Source organism: Myxine glutinosa, chromosome 2 (assembly GCF_964187855.1).
Source record: "Myxine glutinosa chromosome 2, kmMyxGlut1.1, whole genome shotgun sequence".
Lineage (NCBI taxonomy): Eukaryota > Metazoa > Chordata > Myxini > Myxiniformes > Myxinidae > Myxine > Myxine glutinosa.
In genome coordinates this window covers 130,733,588-130,755,723 of record NC_136262.1, presented here as the reverse complement: position 1 = coordinate 130,755,723, position 22,136 = coordinate 130,733,588, and the positions used below count along the sequence as shown (strand labels likewise).

At 43.0% G+C, this 22,136-nt stretch overlaps 1 protein-coding gene across 1 annotated transcript in view; it reads right to left on the bottom strand.

Moving 5' to 3' along the window:
- LOC137421254 (RNA-binding Raly-like protein) overlaps window positions 1-22,136 on the bottom strand; it is a 182,290-nt gene that overhangs the window by 112,853 nt on the left and 47,301 nt on the right. Inside the window, exons 3-4 of the mRNA XM_068107128.2 lie at window positions 15,421-15,496; window positions 13,017-13,061 (exon numbers count right to left, since the gene is read on the bottom strand). Of these exons, the coding sequence (XP_067963229.2) occupies window positions 13,017-13,061; window positions 15,421-15,496 (121 nt within the window). The remainder of the gene's footprint in view (window positions 1-13,016; window positions 13,062-15,420; window positions 15,497-22,136) is intronic.

Genomic DNA, 22,136 nt, shown 5'->3' with positions numbered 1-22,136 from the left:
GAAGGTGACGTAAGCAAGAATTGGTAATTCGCTCAGGCTACCGGTGATAATTCACTTCCTATATGTGAAAGATAGAGTGGGATGTTTAAATTATAAAGTCCACCAACACTGCCATTGCTGACAGACAGATCCTCCGGCTTAATGTCCATCTAATGGACTCAAATTAAAATGAAAGATTCCGAAGTTGTTTAACTGAAGTGTTTAGCACTCAACAAAAATGGATTTTTCAGATTAAACAGGAAGTTAATTTGTGTTTCTCATATCACAAATTGAGAAACACCAATTTCTGTTTCACAAAATAACACAAATAGAAACACTGTTTCTGCAGTGTTTTAGCACTAAATATTTTACATAATAGGCATAAAGAACATCTCAGGTCAAGTCGCCATATTTAAAACCGAAAAACAAACCTATCACAGGTGATCAAGTCAGTTTGGCTCATCTGTGTATTGTGTTTGAAAGGAATTGGGTTTAAGACTGCATTAGCGGAGAAGATGACGAATGGAGCTAATCAAGTAAAAGTTGATGAGTCTGTTATGGGTGTGGAAAATGATATGGGCCTAACATTTCAAGCAGGAACCGTTCACTCTCTTTTGCTCCGATGAACTCGCTCCAGAGTCCAGAGCGTCGCCATTAGCCATTTAACAGAATAAATCAGTTGGTGAGATGGCAGGTTGAGATGCTCCTTTGCTGCTGACGAGCTAATTGGATCATCTCGCTCAATAAACGTGTGCACCTAAACAAAGCTACTTTTAACACACCATTTTATATTTCAGACAAAGGGTCAGCCTGGCAGGAAGACAAATAGAAAGATGGTCAAAGACACTTGGTCAGACAAACAAAAGACATGGTCATAGATCTCCACACCAAGACAAATAGCAAAACACAAAGCTGAGATATGAGTTAGAGAGACAGGGGAGTGGGGAGAAAGAGAGTGGGGGAGGGAGAGGAGTGGGGGAGAGAGGGGGTGGGGAAGGGACAGGGGAGTGGGGAAGGAGAGTTTAGTGTAGAGAGTGGAGTGGTGGAAGAGAGTGAAGTGGTGGAGAGATGGGAGTGGTGGAGTGATGGGAGTGGTGGAGAGATGGGAGAGGTGGAGAGATGGGATTTGGAAAGGGACAGGGGCGTAGGGAGTGCGGGAGGGGGTTGGGGGATAGGGGTTGGGGAGTGGGGGAGAGAGGAGAGGGAAATGGGAGTGGTGGAGAGAGAGAGTGGAGAATGGAGGAAAGGGGGATGAGGTGAAGCAGGGGGAGCGGGAGAAGGAGAAGCAGAGAGAGGAGGGGGATACTTTTGCTAGTTTTTCCCGTCACTTGGGACGGGTACTCCTCCTAGTATCATATAATTGAACAAACACAAATGTAATCTTCAAGAAAGCAATATCACCATGATGCAATGTCACCATCACCCAGTCTCCCCCTTCTGCCCCTCCTCCAATACCCCAAGATCATAACTCCAGCCAATGCTCGTAGAAAGATTGAAATATCAAGTTTTAAAAGAAAATTCTACATGAAAGTATATAAACTACGAAAAAGAAAAGTACTTGTGCTATACAAAAGTAACTTTTCTACTAAACATTATATTGACTAATTTTATTTCCAAAAAATGTCTTGAATCTTGCTTTAATAAAAAGCAGTGAGAAAAGATACATATTTAATTTTTAAAATCTTACAAATTTTGCATCTAAAATAAACATGATAATTATTGAAAAAGTGTTTCCAATGTATAAGAGGGTCGCTCTCAGGGATTTGCTGCGGAAAGTGGTCACCTGGACAAAAAGTTTGAGAAACATTGCATATGGTTTTTTAATTTCATCCACTTTAGCCACACCAAGAATATAATATTTTATTTACGACTACGACTCCTACTATTTTACCTATTTTACCTATCTTGTAGGGTCGGCCGAGGGGGACGTCTGCCCAAAGTCTTTCCCAAACCACTTACCGAGTCTGACGTTTGACCCAAGGTGATTTATGCAGCAATTAAAAAATTTTTTTGGGTGCAGTGACAACTCGCCTAGTCTTTGTGAGACACTGTGGGATATTTAAGGTTGATCATTTAATGGTTGCAGACAGGACATCAAAGTTGATCTCAATTTGAGGGGTGACATTGCCTGCAAAGCACCAATCGAGGTTTATAATCGGGTCAGGAATCAAACCCATCTTACCTCTGCACAATTACTGCGGGACACACAATATCAATGGTATACAAAGATGCAAATGAATAGATGCTCGGGTATTAACAAAAATAACATGCACACGTACATGCATGCGCACACAGTTTTAAAGGGGAACCCAAACACAATTTTTTTTTTTCTGAAAACCATTGAAAATCATTCATCACGGTCTAATTTCTAAAGATTTTTTTTTCTGCTAATCACAAAGTATGGAAACAAATCCCTGATGTGTCGATTTTCGATTTCGCCGGTGACGTCACAGAATGAACTCGCCTTGACACAGATGGCGGTTTACATAGAGAACAGTGTATTTCGAGCTCTGAAACCGATGCAGATTCCACCAGCATTAGCAACTCTGAAGGTTCTCAGCATGTTGAAACAGATCGGTGGGATTTTGAAGACACTACTGGAGACAAAATTAGTGATAGAAACGCTGTCCAGGGCATTATGGATCCATATCGTTTTGAGCCTTGTGCGAGTGATTCAGATGAAGATGGTGTTAGTGAAGAGGGCGGTGTTGGTAGTGTATATGAAAACACCGGTCGCATGTTCACTACGGATTGGTAAGTTTTGTTTTTTGTTCAATTGATGATTAATCAGGGATTTTGTATTCAGTGATTAATTAGTTTTACTAGTCGGGCCACCCATGGGAATCCCACAGGCATGGAGGTGTATCGTCGCGATCGGTGCAGCCGTTTTTGCGGTACCCGGGACAATAACGTTAGGCGGGAGTCCAAACCTGAAAATGCTGGAGACCAAAGCTGAAATTGGAAAAACAATATAGCCTATTTTACTCCAGGGGGTCCCAGGATTACCCACCCAAAATTTTGTTGTGATCGGTTCAGCCGTTTTTTGCGGTACCTGGGAACGGACGGACGGACGGACACTTGGTGAATTATAGTAATATTACTCCAGAAGAAATACGGCAAGCATAGCACAGCACGAGCACGACACACATGGATATGGCACAATACAGCATGGACATTATACTGCACGGACACCGCACGACACAGCAGGAAAAGACACAGCATGGACATGACAGCATGGATGTGACACATCACAAACATGGCACGACACAACATGGACACCGCGCAGGCATACTTGGACACCACTGACAAAATGGGCGACAAATGCTTTGTCCCACCATAGCAGGCTGACCCAGTGTCCTGTATGTTACAGGATAGTCCCGTTTCATACTTTCCGAGGATGCCATTTGTGTCTTGTGCTCATGCTGTGTCATGTCCCACCATAGTGTCTGTACCAGGTCATGTTCCACCATCATGGCCATGCTATGTAGTGCCATGTTGTGTCCGTGCCGGGTTGATGTCCCACTCCAGTAGAGGGGGAGGGAGGGGCGTTGCTGAGGTTTGATCAGTTGCTGGCAGGCCAACACAGGTGTTTGATTCACTGCTCAAATCACACATTTACATGTTGGTATCTGGGTAGAGATGGTGTTACAGTTTTGAGTGACGGCTGTTTCTTCCGCTTAATCATGGGGATGGCATCCTCTCTCAATAGTGATAGATAACCAGAAGATCCATAGCCAACATTTTGTAGGCCTGATCCACACTCGGATATTTCGGACAAACCTCGTCCAATTTCCGCAAACTTAAGGTCTTTCAGACATTAGTCTAGCAAGAAAACATATCGGTATGTATTACTACACTCACCAAGGATGAACCGACTAGGCATAGTTGTGGAAATCAAAAATTAATATTCGCCATTTGAGTTAAATCGTACTGCGATGTAACCCATAGACAGTACAAATATGGCAGTCGATTTCTGAGAGTGACATCACAGCTAAGCATGAAGAAGAAGAATATATCGACTTTTAATCGCAGAATTACCTACTTTATAAATCGCAAATCGGAAAAAGACACATCATGTCTATTTTGTAGGGTATCAAGTGATAGATTAGCGTCTAGGTGGCCTGAACGTTTGGGTTGCCCTATAAATACAATAAATGTGGTACAGAGTAAATGTTGTTGAACCCTGGTGTTGGCTTAGCGGTTAGGGTGCCGGCTTGGGATCCAAGGATCCTGGGTTCGGATCCCGGTCAATCGCTGAATTAACGCCAGGGGGGTTGACTCAGCCTGTCATCCTTCCAAGGTCGGAAAATTGAGTACCGTACCAGTTCACTGGGAATTCCCTGTGTGTCGCAAGAGGTGACCAACAGGGTTGGCGGCAGGAAGGGCATCCGGCCATAAAACATTGCTTCAAAAAGGGGACCACGGTGTCCGAAAAAGGCCAACCCCTGCTCTGTGGGGAAAAATGGCCTCCAAAGGTGGTTCAGGGTAAGTGTTGTGTTATAAACAGGGGAAAATAACAATATGTATTGCTATTTCGCTTTTCCCTTATTTTAATTAACACATGATTGTCTGACAATGTTGATGATTAATTATTAGTTAGAAAGATGAGCATTATTATTTAGCAATATCTGCATCTGTGTTGTCAGGTTGTTGACAAAATAGCCTGCACAATCCTAAATTGCCAGACATTTTGTTGTTTATAAGGATATATCACATAATTAATACAATGTTTGAAGATAATTAGATGTTGGAGATAACATTCAAACTACTCACTCAATTGTAGTACCTTACTCAGATCTTATTTCTTCCACATGCCAATATGCTACAAGACTCTAAGGGAGCATAATGCCTTTTGTTTTACCGCTCTTGCCCCCCGACAGGGTGGAGGGGGGGGGGGCGGGGATAGGGTCAGGGGGAATTATGTCACCAGTTGTGACCACAGTGCGCTCATTCTTGTTTCAACTATGACATATGACATGTTTGCATGGAAGAAGTTTACTCGAGGAAGTTTCCTCAAGGTCATCTACCATCTGCTTAGAAAACATCCAACATTACCACTTTACACAAAAAAAGGTGCAAAAACAGATCCTTGAAACTACAGACCAATCAGCCAGCTCCCAATAATCAGCAAGGTCATGGAATCCATCATCGCTTCTGATATTAAATCCTTCCTCTCCTCCAATGGCTTGATCTCGGATCATCAATTTGGATTCAGACCAGGCCATTCTACTCTGGACATGCTGCTTCTGCTGTCTCAACAATGGATGGAGGTCCTCAATGCCAAACAGGAAAATCAGAGCTGTCTCCCTTGACATATCTCGTGCCTTCAATACGGTCTGGCACCCCGCCCTGATCACCAAACTCTCCTCGTATGGTATACATGGAAATCGCCACGCATGGCTTGCGGACTTGCGTAGTCAATGTGTGGCCCTGAATGGAATTCTCTCATCTCCCCTTCCTGGTCAGGCTTGAGTTTCCCAAGGCAGTGTTCTAGGCCCTGTGCTTTTTTTGGTATTCATCAATGATCTTTCTGACTCTCTGGAAAATCGTCTCCATCTCTTTGCTGATGACTCCACTCTCTGATGCTCCATATCTCAATCCTCAGATCGGCAGGCAGCAGCCTCTTCACTCTCTGCAGACTTGGACAAAATGACAAACTGGTCAAACAAGTGGAACATGTCTTTCAATCCTGACAAATCTCACACTCTCACTTTGTCTCTCCGAAAAGACCGTCTGGACAACCGTCCCATCCACTTTCGCAACAATCCTATTGAAGAAGTTCTGTCACTCAAGCTTTTGGGTCTCACTAACTGCCATGATCTTTCCTGGGAAAACCACAATTCCAAGCTGGCCTCCAAAGCCAGTCACAGACTGGGCATCCTCCATCGTGCGAAGTCCTTCCTTGGCACACCCAAGCTCCTCACCACATACAAGGCTTTCATCCGCAGCTAAATGAAATACTGCTCTCCCTTCTGGACTGGTGCTCCTGCCTCACACCTAGGTCGGCTTCACGCTGTTGAAACCAAAGCGTTCAGCATCATTGGAATCTCCTGCGATGAAGCTGATTCTGAGGGCCTTTCACTCTCTCACCACAGGCAGGTTGGTGGTCTTTCTGTCTTCTACCGACTCCTCTCTGGCCTTGCTCCCCCTGCTCTGTCTGTGCTCTGTCCCCCAAATTTTTCTGCAGGATGCACAAGATCTGCCAGCAACCCCCTTATGGTTAAACTGCCAAAATCAAGACTCTCTGCTCACCTTCACTCTTTCATTCCTCTTTTCTCCCGCCTCTGGAACAAACTCCCACACACTCTTCAATCCCACTCCCTCCTCCAGGTCTTTAAAGCAGTTGTTCACCACCATCTCTTATCCTCCCCCATCAAAAACCTTGATCTTTTCTACCCCCGTTAAAATACCCCAAACCCACCTTTTTCAATCTCCAACTTCTTTCCTGAAATTCCGAGTGGTGTTCCTTTGCTTTATACCGTGTACCCCCCACCCCCACCTGCCCTCTTTCTTCCACAGATCTACGGACGTACCTGTTCTCTACTGTTGTTGTGCTTGTATGCTTTCCTCTCTCTCCCCTTGTCTCCCGCTTCCTTTATTTAATGTATGTGTTATGGCTCCGTGCATTTTTTCGTGTGTAATGTGTTAGCTCTTCCACGAACCTCGACTCTGAATACAAAATAGAAAAAAATGAAAAAAGACATTTGTTTGGATTCCACAATTTGATGTTTTTTCAAAGTGGTCTTGAAACATGTTTTGGCATAAAGTGATCGTGAAATAGCCTGTATCTAGCCAAATCCATACTGGCCATATTTTGTTTTCCATATAGATGACAGGCAAACGATTCCAAGTTTTCAATCACATCTGGGTCCAGGATCTGTGATCCTCCAAATTTACCAAAGGTTGACATGAATTCTTTTTCTCCATTATATTAAGTGTTCATATGTTTCTCTTTCTGAAAAATCTGCTGTATAGTCTTATCCCATTAAGCTTAAGGCATGGAAGCCTAGCAATGCAGCACACATTTCAGTTTCGCGGCGTCGAGAAAGACTAGATGGATGAGTCAATGTATCACCTAGTGTTGTAATTTTTTCCAACATTAAGCCGTAAAATGTATCACCACGTTGGTTGGTTTGGTTGCTGCAATGATTTTCAGAGGCCAAATCAGTCTTGTGTCTGCTTTATAGTGTTCACGGGTCATTTCTTGGATGTGTTTTCTGATAATGTTATTACTTTCTCCACCAAAGGTGGACGGAGGTTGTTTTCACGCCTGTATGTTTGTTAGCAGGATATCTCAAAAAGTTGTGGACGGACTCAGACAAATATTGGTGGATACAGTCGTGGCCAAAAATATTGGCACCCTTGCAATTTTTTCAAATAATTTTTTTGGGGGTTTTTGTAGAACGCTCCAGGCACTGACTATGTCGTCCTCATCGAGGCCAGGCCAAATAAAAGAGCTGCATTGATAGAAAAGTAAAGAAGGAGAGAATAGTCTAAGAGTTTTTGAGAAAGCAGAGAATCTGCTTTTTGGAAAGGGGAAGATCATAAGAGTTTGGAAAGACATGTGAAGGTAAAGAGTTCCAGAGTTTGGCAGTGGAGGGGAAGAAACAAACATCATAACGGGCCACGCTTGAGATGGCAATGGCCACACAGTAATCATGACATGTAGTGGCTTGTCGAGTAATCCGTGGTCTCGCTAATGGTGGAGGCACACAAGCAGCAAGTTCTTGGGAGCAGAAACCAAAGTAATATCTGTAGAAAAGAGAAAGAGGGCCAACTTTGCGACGTAATTTGAGTGGGTCGAGTTTTGAGGTCAGATTGGGAGAGTTGATAAGTCGAATTACTTTGGATTCAATTCTGTCTAGTAAGTATGTAGAGCTAGAACCTCCCCAGATGTGAGAGGAGTACTCCATACAAGGGTGAATCAATCCTTCATATAGTTGAAGCAACTGTTGAGAGGAGAAGCATCTTCGACATCTGAACAGGACTCCCAGTTTCTTCGAGGCAGATTTAGCTATTTTTGTAATGTGTGGATTCCAGGATAGATTTGAAGTTAGGGTAATACCTAGTAGGTTTATTGTATCACATGGTGTAATTGTGGAACTTTCAAAGGAGATTGGAGAGATGAGAGGAGTTTTGGAGAGAGATATAGGAGGAAATTGAGTTTTAGAAGCATTAAACTTAACCTGATTACATTTGTCCCACTGGGAAATCTTGTCCAAATCCGAATTTAAAGAGGTGGTTGTAATAAAACGCGATGCACATCGATTGAGGGAAGATGGGGCAGATGGGAAAAACATGGACGAATGCAACGTTGAGTCATCAGCATATGAGTGCATTTGGTTATTTGTAGAACAACTCAGGTCATTGATAAAAAGAAGGAAGAGTGATGGAGACAGAACAGAACCCTGAGGAACACCGCTGTTGATAGGGAAGGTGGGAGATGTTGAGCCATGCACAATTACAGAGATAGAGCGGTCAGAGAGAAAGCTCGATATGAGAGAGCAAAGTGAAGGAGGAAAGCTGAAAGAGGGAAGCTTGGATATCAGACCCTGATGCCAAACTTTGTCAAAGGCTTTTGATATATCAAGGCCTACAACAAAGGATTCCCAAAATCTCTCAGAGAAGAGGCCCAGACATTCGTAATGTAAGAAAGGATATCACCGGTAGATCTTGCCTTGTGAAAGCCATGCTGATGGTCAGATAGAAGACTGTGGGATTCAAGATGTTTGAGGAAATGGGTATTGAGAAGACATTCAATGACTTTGGAAATAGTAGAAGTCGGAGCAATAGGACGGTAGTTGGAAGGGTTTGAACGATCACCCTTCTTTAAAATGGGATGTACTAAGGCATGTTTCCAGGAAAGAGGGAAAGTTTGGTTTTTTAAACAAAAACGAAACAAACGAGCAAGCTCGGGTGCAAGTTCTGAAGCACACTCCTTCAAGACACAAGGAGGAATGCCATCTTGTCCGTTTGCCTTGCTTGTGTCCAGAGAGAGGAGTACTTTTTTGACTGCATGGACAGAGATTATAGGGAGGGGCATAGGATTGTTATGGGGTGAATCAGAGGGAGATGGAATGTTCGAGTCATCCAGAGTGGAATTAGAGGAGAAAAGAGAACCAAAAAGAGTTGCTTTGTCAGGCGGAGAAACAGCTATAGAACCATCAGAACGGAACAGTGAAGGAAAGGTAGAGCGACAGAAGTTGTTGGAGATACTTTTGGCTAATGACCAGAAAGATCTATTAGTGGGAGAAGATGAGAGGTTGTCACATTTATTTTGGATAAAGGAATGCTTCGCCTCACGAATAACATGTTTGCAATGGTTTCTAGCAGATATGAAGGCTGAATGTGAGTCAGAGGAAGAAGAGTTTTTCCATGTCTGATTTGCCGCATCTCGTGCACGAATGGCTGCAGAGCATGAATTTATTGAACCAAGAGTTGGTAGGAGAGGTAAACTTGAAAGAGAAGGTGATATAAGCCTCCATTCCTGCAACAATAACCTCAGCTACACGTTCAGCAGAGATAGAGGCATCGGCCGAGGAGAGGCAGTTCCTCAGAGGCTCTGATCTCTGCAGGCCGTTCCTTCGACCTCACGGCTTGGTTTTTGCTCTGATATGCATGGTCAGCTGTGAGACCTTATATAGACAGGTGTGTGCCTTTCCAAATCATGTCCAATCAATTGAATTTACCACAGGTGGACTCTAATCAAGGTGTAGAAACATCTCAAAGATGATCAACAGAAATGGGAGGCACCTGAGCTAAATTTCAAGTGTCATAGCAAAGGGTATGAATACTTATGTCAATGTGACATTTCAGTTTTTTCTTTTTAATAAATTTGCAAAACTTTCTAAAATCCTGTTTTCTCTTTGTCATTATGGGGTATTGAGTGCAGAGTGATGAGGGAAAAAATGAATTTAAACGATTTCAGCATGAGGCTGCAACATAACAAAATGTGAAAAAAGTGAAGGGGTCTGAATACTTTCTGAATGCACTGCATATATGCAGTATATATATATATATATATATATATATCACGATATTTCAAAACGTTGTGGACGAGTTATGCCAAAACTTGGTGGATGAGTTGGTTAGGTGACAATAATTATCCGATTAGATGTTGGTTCAGGTCTGGATGCAGATCTGGCCTATCAGTGGGATACAAAACGTAAACTGTTCAGCCTGGCGGAGGTATGCAGTCTACCTGGTACCAATCTAGTTGTCCTTTACTTCATACATCCAGGCTTTGTCCTCAAAGCCCACAAAGAGTTTGTGATCCTCAATCAAAGCAGTACAATGTGTTTTTTGCTTCTCTTCCATCAAAAAAGTGGTTGAGTCTAACTGGCTGTGAAAATCCTTTGATCTCTTTTGCTCAGGATCTGAAATCCTGTATTCAAGGTTTGCATCTGTGACTCCTCGACCTGCATGCTCCACGTCTTTTATACTCCATGTGGATCATCACTGTAGAGTATAGACAAATAACATACAAAATGAACACAGGTTGAAGTTCTCACAATTATACTGAGAATAGCTTTTGCTATATTGCCATATGTACCTGGATGATTAGTTTGACTTTAGATAATGAACACTGCATCAATTGCAGATACATAAACACTTGGTGGATGCTCAACTTGGCATTTAATATGGAATATTTTTTTTGTGGGGGTAAACTTACTTTTCAAGATGTCTTAGAACCAAAAGTTCATTGGAATTATGTTGAAATTATTCTCGATTTTGTTAATGTGACCTTTAAAAGAAACAAAAACCACATTTGACATTTCGAAACAAATAAATTGATCCTTGAAAGTGATGTCAACTGATATCGAACTCAATTCATGGACAGTACTGTGTTAAACTTCTGTGCGTTTTCCAGAAGTATCTCTTTATTTTGCACATTAACCCAATTTTTTAAAACAAAAACAAAAGTTAAATTACGCCTGGGATTACGGACAGTAAAATTACACTTCATTACTTCGTGTAACCCCCACGAGCATTCAGGAGAGCATGTACACGTTGAGGCATGCTGTTCACGAGATTTTCCAAGGTTTGGACAGGAATCGCTTGCCATGCAGTGACAATAGCCTGCTGCAATTCACGCACAGAGGTCGGCTGCTGGTCCAAGTGGTCGATTTGACGCGTTAATTCTGCCCACAAGTTCTCTATCGGATTCATATCTGGGGACATGGCAGGCCACTCCATATGCTCTACACCACGGTCAGCAAGAAAGTGTTGGATCATGCGAGCACGATGAGGCCGTGCATTGTCATCTTGGAAGACAAAGTTTCCTCGAAAGGCTGCTCGAGCAAATGGAAGCAATGTTTCTTCCAGAATGGCCCTGTACTTGAACTTGTTCAGGTGTCCATTCAGAACAACCAGGTCAGTTTTGCCCCCTGCATGAAAAGCAGCCCAAACAGTCACCCCACCACCTCCAGCTTGGACTCTAGGCACTATAGAATCTCCTTTGTGGGCTTCATGCACTTGTCTGCACACTCGGACACGGCCATCTTGACGATAGACCAGAAATCTAGACTCGTCACTGAAGATCACGTGATTCCAGTGTCCTGGCTGCCATTGACGGTGCTCTCTGGCCCACTACAATCGGCACTGGCGGTGTTGTGTGGTCAGGCGTGGCTTTCTCAGGGGACGCCTGGCACTATAGCCTGCTTGAACCAGTCATTGGTTGACTAACCTTCAGGATACAGGCACATTTGTCAGTTGCTGCCACTCAGCCCGAAGCCGATTAGCTGACTTGGTACGGCCATTGCGGACTAACCGGAGCAGCTGGCGATCATCCCTCATTGTGGTTCTGTGGGGACGTCCTGGCCTCGGTATTGGAGTAGGGACATCCCTCTGTGCATTTCGTTTCAGGATCTTTGACACCTGACCTTGAGTGATGCCATACTGCCGAGCAATAGCACGCTGTTTTATGCCGGAATTTCGTAAAGCCACCACTCCATGACAAACAGCATTGTCGAGTTGACGAACCATCTCCAGCGGAAGCGGCAATAACTTTTGTAGACATGCAGTAGTTGTTTTCCACTAATACAGAACGCAACAACCCTTATATACCCGATTGTGAAGCCAATCGTCAAATGTACCTGTCCGTACATTTTGTCACGCCACCTGTGATATAATCCTGTTATTGACTTCTTGCTGCGACAGACAATCAGTGATATGGTTCTTTCAACAAAGAAATCACTGAAGTGTAAAAGAAACTCACCAGATTGATATACTGAGTTCAGAAAGTAAACCCAAGTCAAGAAAAAAAAAATATTCCATATTAAATGCCAAGTCTGTATACTAGCTGAAAGCACCCGGCGTTGCCCGGGTTCTTTTTGAATGAATTTCCTACTATAATTCAGCTTTTACTTATGACCGTAGAAGATTGACTACTATAATTCAGCTCAGCTTTTAATTGCGAAATGGGCCAAGCCCAGCTGAGGCAGCCTCGACCGGCCTCGCCACCTCGCCTTTAACCTTCCCGGGGCCTGTCCCGACATTTTTAGTTCTTTTTGAATTAATTTACTACTATAATTCAGCTTTTATTTGCATCCGTAGAAGATTGACTACTATAATTCAGCTCAGCTATTAATTGCGAAATGGGCCCAGCCCGGCCGAAGCGGCCTCGACCGGCCTCGCTACCTAGCCTATAACCTTCCAGGGGCCCGTCCCGACATTTTTGGTTCTTTTTGAATGAATTTCCTACTATAATTCAGCTTTTACCTCGCAGCCGTAGAAGATTGACCACTATAATTCAGCTGAGCTTTTAATTGCGAAATGGGCCCAGCCCAGCTGAGGCGGCCTCAACCGGCCTCGCCACCTAGCCTATATAACCTTCCCGGGGCCCGTCCCGACATTTTTTGTTTTAGAGGCTTCCTCCTATCTTTCACCATTCAAGAGATTAGCACGTGCAGACAAACAAACAAGCAAACAAACAAAAACTTATATATATATATATATATATATATATATATATATATATATATATATATATATATATATATAGATATATAAGATGTGTGATTTGTTGACATACTCACTTTTCATAGAATTCTTCTCTATAGTAACTGAAGTCAGCATCATAACTGCCGGAAAATAAAAGGTCAAAGCAAATGAGAATTCACTTTTTCCTATCATGCATTATTGCTCAAGCAGTCCTTTCTGGCCATTTCTTTCAGAACAATTAAAATAAAAGTTGGTTGAGTTTGCTACAATTGGATTATCAAGGACAGTGTCAGGTAATAGTTAAAAATGATTCTGTGAAGCTAGAACACACCCAACCCAACCATCCCATGAGGATGGAACAGGAAGACAGTTATCCCACCTGCTAGCATTCGCTTGTTAAAGACGACAACAGTCTCTTTGGAAAAGATTGGAGATTCTGTATCAATACCCAAGTCAAATACTAAATTCCTCCTATAACACGGGACTTTCGTAATGACGCATAAATACTAACGAGGCCTTTTGCACATGCGGCGTGTGTGTGTGTGTGTGTGTGTGTGTGTGTGTGTGTGTGTGTGTGTGTGTGTGTGCATTTTCAGTGACTTGCTACTGTCGCACGGGCACTTTTAACCTGTCGTTGCTAGCGTGAAATCTGTCATTCAAATCCTCTTTTTAACATAACTTTCAGGACTTAGACTAATGAGTAGCAATTTTAAAATGGTTGACCAAAATTGTGGTGTTCCTGGAGGCAAAATTGGACTCTCAAACATAAAGGAAATACGAGAGATATCCATAGATGAGACGTGACACTGACCTCCTAGCATTTCCAGTTAATACAAGTGAGCAGTTGATATAACACACACACACACACACACACACACACACACACACACACACACACACACACACACACACACACACACAAGGATGAAGGTGAATACTTTGAGACCTGGGAGGGCTCCGTTCTACCTTTTGAAACTTGCATTGGGGATAACAACCAACGACACACACTCACACGCACCACACCACACCACACAACACAACACAACACAACACAACACAACACAACACAACACACACACACACACACACACACACACACACACACACACACACACACACACACACACACACAGAGTCCTTAAGAGCCTTTAATACTCCTAAGATGCTTAATATCCCTGAGGCTCTTTAAGAACCCTAAGATCATTTACGACCCTTTACGACCCCTAAGTCCCTCTCAGACAACCAAGATCCCCAAGGCCCGAAAGACTCTTAAGACTCTATCACTAATGCAGCCAGACTACGACCACATAACATCCTTCAACGGGAGGTGAGCATCTATCCCACTTGGGATGATAAATTTTGTCCACTATTTGTAGCTGTGTCCCCAGAAACGAAGAAACCAGCAGCCAGGTACTGCATATGCAAGAAAAGACCCACTGATGCTCTCAACCGAAGCTGTCGGAGGGCCGACACCATTTTCCTAGCTAAAAGGGAAAAGCTTCGTAAATGAGAAAGCAAAGCGACCTGTTCGTGAGAGTGAACTTATCAAACCCAATGGCGTAATGGTTCGAGCATCCACTCTGTCTGGGAGGGCAGCATTTTGAACCAGACCCTGGCCATGTCATACCAGATACTTTTAAAGTGCAGATTTCTTGCTTGACATTCAGAATAAAAAAAAGAGAGAACACCAACTTCATGGGCCTAATAGGCCTCCTCCTACATCGAATCTCCAAGTAAAGGAACTCATATTAACCACAAATTCATTTACAGCTAAACGGCTCTTATAGATGACTTTATAGCGTCAATTTGGAGGTGTTTTTTCCTATATATTTTTTTTGCGGACGCCTAAAACACTTCCCTACACCTACAAAGGAATCATTTATATTTAATGGCATTACCACCTCCCCCCCCCCCCCCCCCACACACTAATCAGTGATAATTTAATATAACCTTTGCCATAGCTACAAAATCTCAGACACAAGAAAGCGATTTTTTTAAATCCTACCCCCAAAAAAGAAAATAATAACAATAATTTTTATTGACATTTTGCCTAAAACACTCCTTGGCACTAACTGACTAACCTCTGAAGGTTTGACAAATATAGGTTTAGCCATCTCTGAGAAAAATGGCAACAGACAGAGACAGACAGACAAACGGCTCTCTTATCGTATCGATAGATGATAATGTGGTTGTTATAACGTTGTTTTATTCTCTACAACGTTATATCTGTTCAACTCTAAAAAAAAATAGGCCTATAAGTATTTCTGCTTTCGATTCTGGACAAAACTCAACAGTTTTGAATTCACACACAACATACACTTTCCCATTAGACGTACAAACTCTAAGAAAAGCAAGTAAAACTAAAATCCATCAGTTCTTACATAACGGCATAAGCATCAGTATTATTTTTAGTCTCGTCATTCACAATATAGTACGCTTAACGGCCTGGACATAAAGCCTTTTAAAAATGCCATGACAGCAGTAATTACATTCACTCACCCAGAAGGAGCAAACAGCGGTATCTTTTCTGCCACTCTGGGCCTGTGAGGTTTGGGCTCCCCGGCCATGTTGATATCTGCGGGGCAGAAAGAGCTGTAAGACGGAATGTGTCCAGATTGAGGTCAACAACAGACGTTCCTCAACACTGGAGGCTGGCAGGATAATTCAGAGGTAGCACGCTCATCTTTAAGCTGTCATATCTGGGTTCGATTCCTGAACCCACGTTAACATTGACACACTTGGTGTTTTGCAGGCAGGAATTTCTATCAATAAGTGCTCTGTCTGGCAGATGGGAAATTAAGCTGGGGTCCTGTCCACCAGGATTTGCTGCTGGTGGACATTCAAGATCCCAGCATGTCTTTGCAAAGAACAGGTCACGTGTGTGTGTGTGTGTGTGTGTGTGTGTGTGTGTGTGTGTGTGTGTGTGTGTGTGTGTGTGTGTGTGTGTGTGTGTGTGTGTGTGGATGGTTATTGGCTCCATATGCGGGTTTCCGAATGAGGAATAGAGCCCTCCCAGGTCTCATAGTATCCACCTCCAAGTGGAAGTGTGTGTGTGTGTATATATATATATATATATATATATATATATTTAATCGTTAGATTAAATAAGACGCGGACGTAGCTTCAGGACGTCGATCTTTAATTGTCGACAAGCTTTCGACCAACAAAGGTCTACTTCTGAGTCTACAAAAACAGCAGGCATGCATATCAGTCAAGTATGTATGGTGATATGTGTGTGAGATGTGTGATGTGTGTAGAAAATGCATACAGAAGGAAGAGCCACGCCAAAGTTCACTCACCAGCCCCAAGTTCAACGGAAGTGACCGTTTGCGTTACAGTTAGGGTGCACGTGCATATACAAATATAGAGATATACATACATAAACACACAAGCATATATTCATATCCCATTTATATTCAAATAATATATTTTTATATTTATATAAATGACATATAAAGGTAGAATGAATGAATGAATGAATGATGAATGAATGAATGAATGAATGGGTTACGGTTAACAATTTGATTGGGTTGATGTGGGAACATGCTTTAGTCATCAAAATTTATGCCATGAGGGACTTTTGTCCGAAGTTTATGTATCCAAAAGGACTCACGTTTCAGAATCGTGGTGTGTGATCGATTTGTGATTGATTCAATGGCAGAGATCTGAATGTCATTTATAGAGTGATCCGGTTGATTAAAGTGTATCGTGTAAGGTAGAGATTTGCCCTGACTGGTGTGGAAGTTATTGATTTCTGACCGGGTGTTATTAAATCGTGTGTAGAGTGTATTTTCAGTTTTTCCAACATATTGTTTGGTGCACTTTTGGCAAGTGATTAGGTATATGACCCATGTAGATTTGCAGTTCATATAGGAGGTGATGGGGAATTTTTGTCCAGTGCTAGAACTACAGAATTTGTTTCCTTCTAGTAAATGTTTGTGAATAATACATTTGTTTGCTGTGCATTTATAGAAGCCAGGGATCCTAGTTTCTTTGTTGTGGGGCTGTGGGTGCTTTGCTTTTACCAAGAGGTCCCTGAGTGTCCGACCACGTCGAAATGATGTTAGTGGAGGTTGAGGAAATGTGGTGCCGAGTGTTTCTGATTGATGGAGGAGAGGAAGGGCCTTATTCAGAATACTTGGCAATTGGGATGAGGTAGCAGAGTAGGTGGTTACCAGTGGGACACGGTTAGTTGCAGGTTTGGGTTTGGAAATCAGAAGGTCTGCTCTCGGTATCTCGGTATATATATATACTCCCATGCTCTTACTCGCCGAATATCCTAACCACTTGGGGTAATGTGAGAGCTGATTGATTATTCCCTCCATTCATACGTGAGAGATGCGGGTGGGTGTTTGTTTTTCACTTGTAGGTTGACTGCTCGGTGTTTGTACGTGGTACATGGTTGGGAGCCTCGATAGTACACCTTTATATAGATATTGTTACGGACGCGGTTAAGATGTTATTTTGACCGAGCGGTGGTGTAACCGCGGCCGAACAGTGCTTCCCTGATTAATACCCGATTTGCCCCAAACTTTGGCCGGATCGCGCCACCGCTATTCAATCGGGAAAACTCTAAAGCGACCGAATGCAAAGAGGAAAAGGATTTAGACGAGAAAAGGGTTGAAAATACGATTACTATTTATTACTATTTACAGGCTCAAAATAACCAAGGAGAAGGAAAGATAAGAAAATAATATACAGAAGCTTTTTAGAGACACAGGGAAAATACTAGCTTATCTAACAGGCTTAACTTATTCCCAGGGACAAGACAACAGACAGACTACGAGCACACTTACACGGGGAATGATGATAGGGATGGCAGGTGGGTGGCTGGCGGGATAGGGAGGTCCAACTGGTCCTGCAGCACAATCGACTCACTGGGCAGCCGCCGCTCCTTCGCGGCCCTGCTCCAAACTGCCGTCCAGGCCTCACGCTGCTGTGGCTGCAGTTTCGGTGGCTCCAGCTGCAGTAAATGCAATTTCGGTGGCTCGAGCTGCAGTAAATGCAGTTTCGGTGGCTCGAGCTGCAGTAAGTGCAGTTTCGGTGGCTCGAGCTGCAGCTCAACTCTGGACTTCTCTCGGACTCAACTCAAAGCGCCTCTCTTGGACCCAACTGCTTGGACTCCCTCTCGTCTCCCTGTAAAAGCTCATCTCCTTGGGAAACGCCCTAGCTGCGGGTTATATAGGCCCCGCCCCTCAACCTTCGCGAACCTCCTCGATGTTTCTCTCCACACCCTCTCCAAGTCCAACCCCTTGTTCGTGGTTGGTTGAGTGGGGCTGACTCACTCCTCCCCTCTATGACGAGGTAGGGACCCGCCTTTCTTCCCCAACCCTGCCTCGTGGTCAATGGCGGCAATTGGAGCGGAGGTAGTTTCCAATCGACGAAAGGGGGGAATGGAGGTTTTGGGAATGGGAATGAAGGGAATCTATCTATTTCACTTGGTGCAATGGAGTACTTCTATTAATGGGAGACACAGCCTTACCCTAAAACACAGAATAAGATATAACTATCGAACAGGGGTATTCTATGATTGGCTGACGTGTATGCTTGTGGACTAATTATGGGACGCCCTTTTGACCTTTACACAGCTCCGGAGGCAGGAGGCACAGAATAAACAATAATAATAATAATAATAATAAAGCACACAATAAAAAAACACAATCCTCATATCCGCAACAATATATATAAACGATGGTAGATATAGATATATATATATATTAGTGGGGTATGCTTACACATTGTAAGGAATAATGAACCGTGCTCCATACGTAAGTACATAATAAATAGAAGCTTTATGTTTATAGGCAAGTGAATGATCGTTTTAAGGCCATGTTTCCCCACTAGAGCAGGGGTTAGCCTTGCGGGCCCCAAGACAATCATCTTTCCCTGTTTGAGGCAATGTTTTTATGGCCGGATGCCCTTCCTGACGCCAACCCTTGGTCACCTTTTACGATGTGCAGGGATATGGTGTACCTATTCTAAATCAGGGTACACACCGGGATCATCCATCCCAGCAAGCTGGTACTCAATTTGCTGACGTCGGAAGGATGACAGGCTGAGTCAACCCCCCTGGTGTTAATTCAGCGATCGACCGGGATTCGAACTCAGGATCCTAGGATCCCAAGCGAGTATGGGCAAGTATCACTTATTTATACTTATTTATTTTACGGACGTGTTTCTGGTTTCTACGTAAATTTTCATTGATATTTTTATTTCACATTTTACAGTTATAGAAATTCGAATTTTCAAATGGTGGATATCAATTAAGGTTTTTTTTTTTTTCAAGGACACGCTTACGTTTTTTTTTTTTTTTTTACATAACTTTACATTTACGAGCGCTTTTACTTTTGCTCATTTACGGACATTATTGTCATGTTTATTTCACATTTTACAATTATATAAATTACAATTTTCAAATGCTAGATATTGATTGAGGTTTTTTTTTGTTCTTTTTTTTTACATATGCATTTACAGTTTTTTATGTACATTTTCATTTACGGACGCTTTCCGACAGTTTTGTGATTTTTCCCGGTGTACCAGCTACGATGTCCATTGGCATGCCAAATTTCAGCTTTTTACGACACTGAGAAGGTACAGAACATTAATATCAGTAAGTCAGTCAGTGGTTAGAAAGAGCTTTATATATATATATATATATATATATATATATACATATATATACATATATATACATATATACATATATATATATATATATATATATATACATATATATATATATATATATATATATATATATATATATATATATATATATATATATATATATATATATATATATATATACACATACATACATACACACACGAGTATGTGGGTGTCTCCTGATACCTCAGGGGGATGGATGCCCCTGCCTTGCATAATCCCAGGTCACCTGTGGGAAAGGTGTAGTACCTGTCAGCCCCCCTTACCAGGGTAACGTCCGCAGCCATGCGGTTTTAATGGCTCTGTACACCTGGTGGATGAGAGTCCAGTCGACTCCAACAGCACAGGCGAAAAGAGGGTGAATTCCCCAACGGCCAGCAGAGGGACGGAGAGGAGTGGCGAACCCCCATCGATACCACACACTTACCCGTGTGTACCAGCCATAGAAAGGCAATATGATGGCATACGCCATCATTGCCCGAGGAGACTCGACATCATATATATACAGGGTGAGTCAAAAATAGCGCCCGATTTCTCTTTTAGTATGTATATATATATATATATATATATATATATATATATATATATATATATATATATATATATATATATATATATATATATATATATATACATATATACAGTACATATATATATATTGTTGCGGTTTTTAGAACCTTCACTTTATCAAATTTAGTATTAAAATCCCTAATAACCCCCCGTGTAAATTTCCCCTTAATTGGCTGTTAATTGTTGCACCTTAGTTAGTTCATGTACAAGCACATAGCCAATCATAGAACCTCTCTATAGTTATTTCTTTATTGTGTGTATCAGTTAAGGCTCTGTTTTCCACTAGTTGACCTTGCGCTGCACCAAATCAAATAAGATAGATCCCCTTTCAATTGCCCAAAATCCTCCATTGCCAACTGCATTCGCCCTCCATTACGCATGCGGTCAACTCAGGGAAAAAGGGTGTGGCCCCACCTCATCATCAGGAGGAGGAGTGAGCCAGCCCCGATCAACCAACCAGGAATGAGGGGTTTGGCCTGAGAGGGCGGAGAGAGAACGATCGAGGAGGTTCGTGAAAGTTCCATGGGTGTGGTTATATAACCCGTCGCGCAGAGCCCCCACTTCAGTTGAGGAGGAGTTGAGGAGGAGTTGAGTTGAGCTGGAGGTTTGGAGGTTTGAGGAGTGGAGGAGTCCTGAGGAGAGGTTCGGAAACATTTCTAACGTTCCAAGGGAGGTGCGCTGAACCAAGTCAGGCTTGCGGTTCTGCCGAGAGAGACGACGCTGTTCAGCCCCTGCGCACGCGCAGCTTTGACGCGCAGCTTCGACCTACGCGGGAACCAGATTGCGGTGGAGTCGGTGGCCGTCCACTTCCAGCCCCGACGTCCCGTGTGGGATCAAGCTCCAGCCTGCGTCCAGCTGAACCTTCCTCTCCTTCCAACCATCGATCCCTGGCATCCATCTTCCCCGGTCGTGTGAGTCTGCTCGTCGTCTGTCCTCTGTGTTGTCTGGGGTTTTAAGTTAAGCTTGTTTTAAGGATTTGCTATGTGTCCTGCTCCTTACATTTCTTGTATAAATGCCCTTCTTTCATTTCCTCTTATAGAGAGCAATAAACCTGTGTTCTTCCCTTACTTTGGTTTCTTCTTTCACATCCAATCGTCTTTGTGATTTCCCCCATTGAGTACCTGTGGTGCGATTTTGGCCAACGCTCAGGATCGGGTTAGTGGTTGTTAAACGGCTCATGCCGCAGTTCGCTTCGCTCGGTGCAACCAATCCAATTACACTGCGGCACGGGCGGGTGGTGTTTCCTTGCGTCCCGGAAGGCGCCGGTACTTAGGTCATAGGACGGATAGGCCTAATACCCTACCCAGCGCTGACCGGGCGTGACGTCATACCCTCAGGGTCGGCGCCGGCCAGTATAAAGGACAAGGGGTTAACCCCCCTTGGCAAGGGGAATGCTGTCGTCCCAGATCCGCAACAATATATATATATATATATATATATATATATATATATATATATATATATATATATATATACAGTATATATATATATATAGTGTGTTCAAAAAGTATCCGACCTTTATTTTTCATGCGTAAAAAAAAAGGAGCTAGGGAGGCGTTGATTGGTGCACGTATGTAGGCGATCCTAATGCGCACGCGTGAATTTTTTCCCACCTGCAGAAGCTGTCATTCGACGGCAGACCGCCGATGAGTGAGGACATGTAAGTGAGCGCCGTCGGATTTTCGTTTTTGACAAAATGACGGAAAGACTTGAACAACGCTACTGCATCAAATTTTGTGTTTCATCAAACTTGCATCAAAACTGCAACTTGGTTTCTGGGTCGTACCCATAAACCCAGGACTCATCGCCAGTGATCACTGTGTTGAGGAAGCTGGGATCGCTGTTCACAGTCTCCAGCATGTCCTGTGCGATCTCCAAACGGAGTTGCTTCTGCTCAATCGTTAGCAGCTTTGGTACGAACTTCGCTGAGATTCTCCTGAAGCCCAAATCCTCCTTCATAATGGAATGAACGGTGTTGA